Source organism: Macadamia integrifolia, chromosome 14, assembly GCF_013358625.1.
Source record: "Macadamia integrifolia cultivar HAES 741 chromosome 14, SCU_Mint_v3, whole genome shotgun sequence".
NCBI classification, from domain to species: domain Eukaryota; kingdom Viridiplantae; phylum Streptophyta; class Magnoliopsida; order Proteales; family Proteaceae; genus Macadamia; species Macadamia integrifolia.
The window spans coordinates 29,168,123-29,180,364 of record NC_056570.1 but is presented as its reverse complement, the minus strand read 5'-3'; the positions used below and the strand labels follow the sequence as shown (position 1 = coordinate 29,180,364).

Genomic DNA, 12,242 nt, shown 5'->3' with positions numbered 1-12,242 from the left:
ATTAGCGGCACCACATTTAGTGACAGTTATTCGGCGGTTATAAAAACTGCCCCTAAAGCCTTTAGGGGGCGATTTTTTTAGGTTTAGCGGCAGGAAAAAACTGCCCCTAAAGAACCTTTTTTTTGTAGTGACGTTTCGGGAAATAGAAAAATCAAACACCATTTTGCAATTCCAAAAATCGTTTCTTAGTACAAAAATGAAAAAATTCGTTTTTGTTGTTTCTAGACACAGAAATAAGAGAAACAAAGTCAAACGGGCCCTAAGGATTGGTCACTTGATTAACTCCTCTCATGTATATATCGGTGCTTGGTTAGCATTAATTTCTTTGTTTTTCAAGAAACGTGACCTTGAGCTCACACTCTTGTTGACTTCTCAATAGATCTATACTTGGCCCCTATGTGGGTCTAATATGTAATGGTTAATAGGCCCTTAAACTTGAGAGAAAAAAAAAAAAAAGGATAAAAACATCTTTTAGAATGGATATCAGCAACAATGGGGATCCTGTGGATCGAGTGATAGGATGATACAAGCTTGGTTCCTAGGGCCCCATTTTTGCTTATACTTTAGGCTTTGGGTTGGTTGAACCTCAAACCTTATAACCATTCCAATTTGGGCCTGGAGCAACACAATTGTGGGAGTCTGTATTTTTTTGGGTGGTTGGTGGTAAAAAATGAGTTGAGATCTTCAGCATTTATACATCAGGTGCCAACATTTATCTTATTTACTGTCATTTAATGGGTGAAGCGGGGGTGCTTATAGAAGTAAAAGAGAGAGGTGTTGGCACCTGAAGGCACCTGAACAGTATATACAGAGGTGAATGTAAGTGCAAAGGATCTCAACTCGATAGAGATTACTTGATGACGAAGATTCAATTGAAGTAGCAACCAGGGGATTCTTCCTCAGGGCCCAACAAGCGCAGCTGAATGGTTGGATGAATTCAGAGGATTTTGATAGGCTTCTTTTCTACCTTACAACCACTTCATGGTCTTAGAGCACAATTCCTCTTTTTTTTAATGTTTATAATAATATAACTAACCTCACTCTTTTGCTCGGGCCTATGAACGAATTGATTGTTATTTTGGCCCCTTTAAAATTAAAATTAAAAAAAAAAAAAAATGGAAAAGAAGAAGAAGAAAGAAAATAAAGAAAGACCATAAGTATTCAAACCCAGTGGGGATTCACTTTTTTTTTGCCAAATACGGCCCAACCACTTCCTGAATTCTACTTAGAGTCCGAGTTTAATCTAGAACCATTCGAGTCATAGGGATACTTGTTCCTTCTCCATCGTAATTAGAACCAACTCTAACCTAACCCAAGTCATCCTTTATTCTCCTTAAGGTATATGAAGATAAAACCAGTTCCGGCCTAACCCATCAATCATTCACAACAACCACCTTCCCAATTGCAACATCGATGAGTTGTGTGCCAATTTGGCATGTGTTCAATTTGTTCGGATATTGTGAACATCAGCACTTAATGGCTCATATAAAACCCATGAATTATCAATGAGAATTACTTCAACTTGTATATCCATACATGAATGTTTTTTCGGGTGGACCGGCCTACTGCCTTAAGCTAAAGCCCGGCCTGACCCAAATTAGTGCATACTTTAGCTCCAAGCTCTGTCAACAGTTTGAAAAACCTAGCCCAAGTGCGGATTTGGGGGCCGTCTTGGGTTTCTTGGCCCAAAATTGTGGTGTACAGGATAAAGGGATCTGTGGTTTATGTAGCAAAGAGCAATTATGCCATAAACACTAGTTTAGTCTGGTATTGACAGCTTTGGCACCGTTTGATAACATACTGTTTCTACATTTTTTTTGTTCCCAGAAATGGAGAAACAACTTAAAAAACATTTGATAAAGCTGTTTCGTTTTACCTGTTTCTAGGAATATAAATTAAAATTTATGCCTATTTACAATACTAGAAACGACTTTGACAAAACAAGTCCGACTTGTTTCGTCGTTTCTAGAAACAAATTTGAGAGAAAAAAAAAAGATTGTTGTGCTTGATAAATCTTTCAACTATTTAAACCTAAAAAGAAGCAACCAAACCCTCTCTTCCTTTTGGGCATCCGATGATACTATTGGATTTTTTAGTGGCATTATGTCTGTAAAAAACATTTTGAGAAACAAGTTTATCAAACACAAAAAAATCCATTTTTGTTTTTGGAAAAGTGAAAAGCTGTTTCTGCTATTTCTAGACACAGAAAATGGCAGAAACGTTATCAAACGGTGCCTTCATTTCTGCTAGTTATTTATTTAGCGGCTGCGTTTGGTAGTCATTTAAAAAAAACATTTCTGGCATTATTTCATTTTACGGGAACAAGAAAATGGTATCTTTTGTTTGGTGTCCACGGTTCCTTTTTCCTTTTTCTTTTTAAACGAACTAGATAAAAAAATATAAAAAACAAGAAATATTGAAGCATGGTTAAAATTCTGGTTTTGACACGAAACATCGTTTCTAAAACAGAATGATTATCAAACACAGGGTATTTATTTATAGATATCAACTTTAAATAGATAAAAAAGAAGATGAATATAAAAGGTACCAGAAGATACACCAAGAAATCTCAAGGACAAACCCAAGAGATTAAGGAGCCCAGGGAAGGCGAACCCAACAGTGACACATTAGGAAACAGACAACTCCAATCAAAGATCCACAACTTCAAACACTCTAAGGAGGACAGTAAGTTCCGGCTCCAAATAGCATACAAGCCCCAACTTCGGATAAGGAACAGATTAGAGGAAGATACTGTGATTTATTTGAAATTGTTTACCAAAAACTGACCACACAAATCCAAGTCTTAAATGGAGATGCTGTAAGGAACTCCCATTCCAGTGACCCCAGCTTCTGAGTGTGGCTTCAATAACTCATAAGGTACCACTCCTGCACCACTTCTGTTCTTCAAATTCAAATCTAGATTCCTTGCGTCAATAATCCCTTCAAGTTCCATTAGTCTCCCATTAAACCTCTCAAATGCTGCCTTTATCACTGGATTCTCAGACCAAGCTGGTTCAATCTCACCTCCAAGGTACTCCTCATCCACAGAGTGATTAGACAACACATCCAATATGGCCATCACCGTAGCAGCCTGAATTTGTGAAGGGAAACACTTCAATAGTGCAAATTCAGGTTTGGCCAAGAAATTCTTGAACTCTTCTTCCTCTAATGGCTCCTCGGTGGGCATATTCGTCCTTGCGATCGATGGCCGGTTGGGGAAGTATCCAGCGTAGTGGTATTGGCCGAAGTTGACGGCGGCATGGTGGCCGGAGGTGACCCAGATGATGGTTGTCACCACTTGGGTTAAATCATCTTGAGTTTTGAGGGTAGGCCACCATGGCTCATCCTTTTTGTCTGCATGGCCCTTGGTTCTTACCTCATTCCACCATGCTTGGAGTTCTTCATCAGATTCAACAAAGCTACCTTTTGGATAGTAGTGATTGACATAGTCACTCACCCATTGCTTAAGTGCATCCCAGAGAATAAGACCATCATTAGCAAATGGATAATCCTCAATTGTTAGCCTTAGACCATGCTCAGCAGTTGGATCCTCAACAGCCATTCCTCTGATCATCAAGGAAAATGAAACATTGATCAGATCACATCCAACTATCTAACTATCTTATCTTTCTATGCAGACAAATAATGGGTTCTCTTTAATTATAAGAAAAAAGAAAAACAACTAATGGGTTCAGTACAAGCCTGAGGGGTTCAAACTGTTCAGTCCAGTTCTTGTATCACTTTGGCTGAATAAACAAGTAACCCAAAACAAGGTTTTGATGATTCAACCAGTCCAAACCTTACCAAATCACGTTGGCTAATCTTCAATTAGCAGATCATTAGGATATGGGTTAATTTGGATGATCACTGTTGAAGTCATTCACATCGAAACTATAGTCTGTTGAAGGGTACTAAAAAATAAATACGGGCAGAGTATAAGATTTATATAGATATATTGTATTTGCATCGGGATATATATGAATTTACAGTATCGTAGTAATCCGTCTTTTTGACTCGGGAACAAATATAATTTGAGTTGAGTCATATCATATGATACTATCCTTAAGGTTTTTAAATGCCCTTAATTGAGCAATCGGGTTGACCATTGCGTTTATACCTCTAAGATAAAACAACTCCCAATCACATAAGGTGCACTCCAATATGTGATTATACAAGGATGTTTGAAGGCTATACTCATTATCAGACACAAAGAGACTTGGAAGAATAGAACAGAGTGGGAAGAACAAAACCCCTTGTTTTTTAAATTCCCTTGTATAATTTTCAAACCTTCTGTAGAATATATAGACAACGTATCTTTTCACGTATGGGTGTATCTGTTCATATACAGATGTGTTTGTATGTATACAAGCATCTCTATATACATGTTTGTATATGTACAAACGTCCCTATACATACACAAGTGTGTCTATACACTTATACATAAGTGTAGACCCAACATCCACACTGTTTCGGTAAGTGAAATATTTTGAAACTTTGGGCACAGTTAAAATCCAACAAATGGTCCAACCCAAAACATTAAGGCATTAGGTAAGCTCCTTAAGTGTATGAAGGCACCAAGGCCCTTAACCGATATGATATGAGACTACACTTATGTAACTCCAAACATCTCAATAAGTCAGTCAATTTACCTTCTAATCAAGTCTGCAGGCAAAGCCTCCATATCAAACCTCCAATATTTGTCATAATACACAGAGCTGAGCTCCATTGAATACTTTCCTGGAAAGAAGGTGCTCTCAATGATCCCACCAGCATTTATAAGGGACATCCGAGCAAGAGCATTGATCTCCATCGTGTACCGGAAATGGGGCAGCAACAACCGATAAATTGGGTGCATCGCACTTAGTTGCCGATTTGCTGCAATTATATAAGGCTCAGTACAACAATGTGTCCTTAGCCTGCAAATTCTCATAGCATGACAACATAGTGTTAGTTAAGCATTAACAACGCAGTAGAACAACAATTGAAAAAAAGAAAAATGAGAGAGAAGAATGATTGACAAAAGAAAAACGAAAGATAATCATACACACAGAATATAATGATTCACATGATTCACTCTAGATGGATTACATCAATGGCCGACCAATAAATCAAAGCTTTTACTATTCTATTGAAGATATTACAAAACCCTAACTCACACCTTCTCAAGAGATAAATCCTTATATATAGGCATTGCACATTATAACATAGAGAGATTTAATCTCGAAAGTACAAATCTTTTCTTAACCCACCTGGTCCTCTCACCGAAAAGTAAAATTGATGATACTTTCGAAATTAAACTGAGATCAGGCTTCACCAATAACACGTATTAAGGGTTAGGGTTCTATCATATATCTATTCTTAAAATAAAAGCTTCAATCTTACCAGTGGACGATAAGCTGGTGAACGCCAGCGTCATGGGCACAGACATGAGCTTTAGCGAGTCTCCATAGCCAGCAGCCTGTGGCATCCCAACCAGGGGTGAACACTTCCCTCCACATAGGCTTGTCATCTTTAGGTGGCCGAGTGAGCTCAATTGCTAGAGGTCTCAATGTGCCATCATGGGTGAGCATGAACAACGTCCGTGACCCATACAATGTTGTTCCTTTGATCTCTCTCACTTTGTGTACGTAAGGTAACAACAGATCATGGTATTCTAACATGAACAGTTTCTTTCTCTCTATGGCCTGCAAGATAAACAAACATTACAAAATTTATGGTAGAGATGATAATCAAGATCAACAGTTTTGGACTTGTGCTACCTCATCAACTGTCATGACACCTTTGATCTCTCGTTCGACTAGTTCTGCAGTAATTGCAGACTCAGCTGGGCCATAGGTCTCAGGGTCGAGTTTGCTCTTCAACGGCCATTCCTGCAATTTTCACTTAGTTAAACATTAATTAAACTTATAAATGTATTAATAGCTAGTATTGTAAGTGGAGTTGGGGCATCAGTATCTTTTCACAAATTGGTTCCACTTTCCTATTTCTGGGCATACAGAACATTAACGGGTAGCATTCTTTTTCTCTATTTATATATTTTATATGCCCCTCTTAGACACTGTCGTAGTGGGAGCCTTATGCACTGGATTGTTTTTACTGGCTATTAACACAATAAAGTGGTCTCATTTAGCTGTATTAACAAAGATTATAATTGGTTTGTCAAAAACATAAGGAAAAAAAAAATCCAAATTTGCATAATTCATAGATCCAGCTCCTCTCCAACTGGTTGGGTGTAATGGGAGCCTTGTGCATTGGATTGCTTTTTACTAGCTATTAACATAATAAAGTGGTATCAATTAGTTGTATTAACAGAGATTATAATTGGTTTATCAAAAGAAGAAGAAAAAAAATCCAAATTTTCATAATTCATAGATCCAGCTCCTCTCCAACTGGACGCCCAACCATGCATCTGATAGTTGGGAGGATCCAAACATGCATCCAAATTTGGCTGTTGTCCGGGTTGCAGCCAAGTAGCTACAACCCCTATTACCAGCCAGTGAAATGGAATAATTCACCTTCTCCATTGGGTTCACAACCCACTTAGGTTTTTGTATGTTCAAAATCATCCATTTAGATTCCATTTCATTGGCTGGCAGCAAGGATTGCAGCTAGGAGAAGCCAAGTTTTGTCCCCCTATATATGGGTGCATCCCTAGGTCCTTCCAGCCATTAGATGACTGATTGGACATCATAAGGGTTGGAGAGGATTTTTTCCTTCGTATCATACCGTGACCAACTGAAGGCTGAAGGGGTTAAGCCCTGCAAGAGTCTGGCGCGAGAATTCCTCATCCCTAAACCAAGAGAATTTGTCTCCTACAGTACAAATCATTCTTGGTGAGGGACCATGAATTTACGAGAGAGAGAGAGAGAGAGAGAGAGAGAGAGAGAGAGAGAGAGAGAGAGAGAGAGAGAGAGAGACTTAACTGTTTATGGTCTCAGGGACCTCAAAGAGCAAGAGCTCATCTCCTGCGTCATTAAGGGCCTTGACAAGCCTTGGTAAAAGCAAGTTCAATACCCAAGATTGATTTTTAGGCTTAGGTAGCGTAAGCCCTTCATTGAATAGTGAATCAATTTTTGTGAAGTAGGGGAATCCGAGTTCTGGATTGAGGAGTTTTGTCTGAAGGTAGGGTACCAGACCATGAGCCGCTGACTTGTATTTCTTGGCATTGAAATCCCAGTTCTTGACATCAGAAAATGCCTCATCTCTCGGCACATACATACTTCCACTCTTTTTCTCGGATGTGGGATCTAGATCATTGCAAAGCCAAAAATAAAAAGATGAGAATTTTTCTTTCACCCATGAATATAAAGTCATCATTACTCATCCCTATATGTTGTTGGAGGTCTGAATTGCCCGTCAGTTTTCTAAGACGCCCATTCAAATCAATGATGCCCATTAATGAAGAAATTCCTCCTTCACCATTGCTTAATAAAAGCTTGGACCTTAAATAAATAGTTAGAAAACATTGACAACATAATCAAAAGAGACACCACAGTTAGGGGTAGATGATGAAATCAAAACTGAAATGGAGAACTTTTTAATTGTTATGATCTAAAATGATTGTGTAAGTCACTCTAAAATATTTCAACTGATTATTAAATTGTATAACATCTTGAAGCAAAATTCTTTGGTTTTAAGAAGTTAATTAATTATTCTTTAAAAAAAAAATTTGATTGCCATATTTAAGAATAGTTTAAGGTAAGTACAAAATCATTACTAAAGTTCTAATAAATATATATATATATATATTAAATTATATTCCCTTCCCTTTACTTTACTTGCACTTAAAAAAATCATAAGAAAAACGCCTTGAATTGTTTCATCAAATGCCAATGAACTATCTATTGAATCAAATTACAAAAAAATATATCCAGGTAAAATCTTTAAAATTTTCTGTCTAACTTCATGAAAGAAAAAGGTTTCCTAAAAGGCAACGTGGGCTAGCATAGGGGCCAATGGGATTGTGTACATGATCCCAAATGGGTGAAATTTCTATCTTTTATGCGTGGCAAAGAGGTCATTTTGTCCCCTTCTATGTTTGAGTGGGAGGGGCCACGCTGCTTTTCAAACTTCTTTTTCCATAATAGCTATCACCTTTGTCGTTGGAAACCTTTTCCTTTAAAAAAGTATTTGAAAAAAAATAAAAAATCCTATAGAGTTATAGTACCTTCCCCCCCCCCCCCCCCCCAAAAAAAAATAACCTTAGGTAAATAGATACCTTCATTGTTCATGAAATGGATTTATGAAAAGTACATAGGTGTGTAACGGTAGGTAGTCCCCAAAAAACATAGTAGGGTTTCACCAAAATATATATATATAGTAGGGAATTAATAAATAAATAAATAGACAAAGAGGAAAGGGTTTTTTTATATGACAATGCAGTATTATTGAGGAGAGGTTGTGGGATCCAAGGGTGGGGATGTGAGAGGGCTTGAGCAAGAATCTGCACACTGGATAGCACGCTTCATAGTAGAGAATTATTTACCGTTGTTGCAATGAGGGCGTCCAGTTCTACAACGTCTAGGATAAGGGTGGTGGCGGCCGCCAAGAACAGGGCGTGCCAAGTCAGCTGTATTGTTGTCGGGGTCCCCCAAATCATTGTAGGTGTCGTAGTCGTAGATCCTCTCGTACTTCTTACGCTCTTCCTTGCCGTCCCCACGCAGGATCTCTAGCTCCCTCTCTCTCAACCTCTTCAGCCCACCCGGAGTCGCAAATTGCAAGTATGACTGCTCCACAAAATAATACATACATACACATACATGCATAACATCATAATAATGAAACAACCAACCAATCACATGTCAACCAACTTTTAGGTTATTTATCTCTCCCTCAACACTTCCAAACAATTTTGCTACTTGAATTTTTAACACTGCATCAGTTATAACTGTTGAACATCAGCGTCAGGTTGTAATTGTAGTGTTTCATATTGTATTAGCCCCACTTTTCTTTTCCTTTTCATGAAAATCACAATCCAATAATTGGAAACAATTTTTTTTTTCATTTAAAATCTCCCCTAGCTGTCTCCTCTACCGTGTGATGAATTAGTGTTTTCATTGCTTTCTTTTTAAGTTTAAAAATTTTTAATAAAATTTTTTTGTTGTGATCCCACGCATACGTGTAGGTTGACAGTAAAATCTTCTCTCAGTAAAAATTTCAACATCTTGAGGACATTTTTTATTATCTTAGATGGATCACACAAGATCTTTATATATCACGGTTCTAGCTATGTGACCATGTCAATGCATAATTCTCACAACCATATGGTAGGGCCTGCACAATTCATTTCTATGTATTCATTTTAGATAATTTAATCATATTAAATAAAATGATAAACAAGCATAAAAAATTTACAATGATGATTTATTTCTTTAAAAAAAGCATAACAATTATTTTCCAACTTGTTTCTGTATAAATTTTCCAAATGAAGGCTTTCCATGTAAAATATGACATAGAAACAAAACCCAAGGAAAACAAATGTGCCATTATGTCAACTTAATGGATAAAAAGCGCATGGATATTTATTTCAGTAGGCAAAATGCTCTCTAAGGCTAAGGCCTACTCTACCCCTCAGATGAATTATTATTTCTACTAAAAAAAAAAAGGTTGAATTATTATAATAATTTTTTACGTGAAAAAAAATAATGATTAAATAAATTTTTGTGAGAGATAATATAGTATCATGCTTGCTCAGAGAACCCTCAACCATTTTTATATTAATGCATAGACACATAGTCACCCCATGTTGTACTTAGGAAAAATCTTGTTTTAACTAAAGTTGGTGAAAAAAAGAATTATAATCTTTCTTTTTTGCCCTTTTATGATAGCATATATAATTTTTCAATGAGAATAATTTTTTTTTCATTTACTTTAGATAGTGACAATTCATAATATCAAGTCACTTTGTGCACAAGGCATCAATGTGGTGAGATTTTTCATTTAAGAGAAGTGGGGCAGTCATTTCGCATGAACTTGTGTCTAATTGCAGGCTAATTAGGGATTTTGCAAATGTCAATTTGAGAGAGAGAGAGAGAGAGAGAGAGAGAGAGAGAGAGAGAGAGAGAGAGAGAGAGACCTTATTAGTGAAGAAGACCCTCTTCTCTTTGTTATCAAACTTGCTATGAACAAATGAATTGCAGGCGATGTTAAGAGGGCCGTTAGGGAAGCCACCAAGGACAATGGTCTTGAGGTACATCTCCGCGTGATGCTCATTCTCCACCAAAACTGCCCCCACTTCCCCGAAACCCTCTGGAACCACAATCTCGGTCTCATACTTGAGCTCGTTCTCCTCTTTACCAACCCAACGAGCATATCCCGTGATGGTCTCCTTCTCCATCCCAGTCACTGCACCACCAATTAATTTATTTTATTTTTTTACTAGAAAGTCATTTGTATTCAATCAGAGAAAAAGAAAAAAAATATACAGAGAGCAATTCATTCGAGCTATACAAAATCAATAAACATAGATAGAGAGTGGGTATCATTCCCATCTTTGGCATTGCCATCAGCAGGACTGTGCCTCAACCTTACTATCTAGCACTCGGAAAAAAAATCCTAACATGATTGAAATCGATAGAACCAATTAATTTATATTGTTAAATATGAAATTACTTAAACATAATAATATTAATAATAATAGTGAGTGAGTTTCCATGACACCAATGTGTGGGGGGAATCTTCTTGCCGCAACATTGGTGAAATGTAAAGGATGGTAGGGCTCACATGGTCAGAGTAGGAGAAAGAAATTAATAAGAACCTCTTGTGGCGAAAAAGTCCTCTATAGTAAGCGGTGATTTAGTCGTCAGCATCCAATGACTTGGGTGCAAGTCGGGGCCTCCTAGCCATTGGATGTTCAGTTGCTCACTATTGCTCTCTGCTTAGTGTAGAGGATCCCGACTCGCCCTTGTCCGAGGTAATAGTATTGTAACATTGTGGCTACTACTACTACTAAATAATAATAATAATAATAATAATAATAATAATATTGAATGAGATATTCATCTTCATTTATTTAATCTACGCTTATGTCTGGACATGCATGCCATGCCAAAGTTTTTTTTTCATATATTGTTAGTTTTCCCAGCTCTCTAGTTTCTTTTCCTGCTAATGGCCATGCCGAAGGTGGGAAGAGGAGCTAATTCTTGAGATTGTTGATTGTATCTAGGAGTCCAGCTTGTACTGTTTATCTTTTTTTTATTTTAATATACATGACCTTTTAACAAAAAAATACTGTAGGTTCTCTCTCTCTCTCTCTCTCTCTCTCTCTCTCTCTCTCTCCAAATCACTTTCTCCATTAGGATTCCAATCCTAGTGAGGAGAGAGACACAAATCCTCCTCCATATTCCCCCCTCCTTCTCTCCCTCTCTCGAGTGTGGATCAGGTTCTTGTATAAGAATTTCGTATGACCTAATCCACACACATGGAATCCACCACATAGTCTCTCTCTCTCTCATGATCCTCCATTAGGATTCCAATCCTAGTGAGGAGAGAGACACAAAATAAGAAAGAGAAATAGAGAGACACAAAACCCTCCTCCATATTCCCCCTCATTCTCTCTCTCTCTTGAGTGTGGATCAAGTTTTTGTACGAGAATTTTGTACGATCTGATCCACAAACATGGAATCCACTACATAGTTTTTTCCTTGTGTAGATTCCATATGTGTGGATCAAATCATACAAGAACCTGATCCGTTCTCTTCTTATATTCCCTATCCCTCTAGGTGTGCGTGAGTAAACTCTCATTGGGCTCCTCTCTCTCTCTCTCTCTCTCTCTTTGGTAAATGGCAGCTGTCTTTCTCTCTCACACACACACACACGGGTTTTAGATTGTGTTAGAAATTAACTTACGAGGATCAAGGTCTGAGCTAACGAGCTCCAATAACAACGTTTTATGAAGAAGGTCAGTAAAGTCATCGAGGCGTCTCTCCCACCAATTGTCTGAGAAGACCCCGCCGCACGTTAGTTGCACTGTAACTACCGCCTTAACTCTCACAGATTCTGCCAAAGCCGGTCCAGCGGCGACCGCTTTAGCTTTAATTTCTTTGGAGACGGCCTTGACGGACCAGTACTTCTTTTGCTTTTGACCGAGAGCCGGCGCTGCTGGCCCCTGAGGTAGGAGCATTGCACTACCATGACCGGGCACGAAAGACTTGTGAAATTGCAGCGCAAGCGCCCGACCAGACTCAGACTGATTCACTTGAGCCTTCAACATATTCTCTCTCTCTCTCTCTCTCTCTCTCTCT

General features: G+C 38.0%; 1 protein-coding gene across 1 annotated transcript; it reads right to left on the bottom strand.

Moving 5' to 3' along the window:
• Positions 1–2,457: 2,457 nt before the first annotated feature.
• Positions 2,458–12,242, bottom strand: LOC122061180 (linoleate 13S-lipoxygenase 2-1, chloroplastic-like). Its single transcript, XM_042624390.1, has 9 exons — positions 11,848–12,242; positions 10,076–10,344; positions 8,486–8,726; positions 6,924–7,247; positions 6,727–6,812; positions 5,760–5,870; positions 5,383–5,684; positions 4,650–4,916; positions 2,458–3,566 (listed from the first exon to the last, which is right to left on the bottom strand). Exons 1-9 carry the CDS (start codon positions 12,209–12,211, stop codon positions 2,804–2,806), a joined length of 2,727 nt encoding a protein of 908 aa, XP_042480324.1. The 5' UTR covers positions 12,212–12,242; the 3' UTR covers positions 2,458–2,803.

Excerpts from the sequence above, each read along its gene's own strand:
- LOC122061180 (XM_042624390.1), bottom strand. The coding sequence starts at position 12,211 with ATGTTGAAGGCTCAAGTGAATCAGTCTGAGTCTGGTCGGGCGCTTGCG. Across the intron at positions 4,917-5,382 it reads CACCAGCTTATCGTCCACTG|GCTAAGGACACATTGTTGTA; the intron begins GTAAGATTGAAG and ends GAGAATTTGCAG. Across the intron at positions 3,567-4,649 it reads CCTGCAGACTTGATTAGAAG|AGGAATGGCTGTTGAGGATC; the intron begins GTAAATTGACTG and ends CTTGATGATCAG.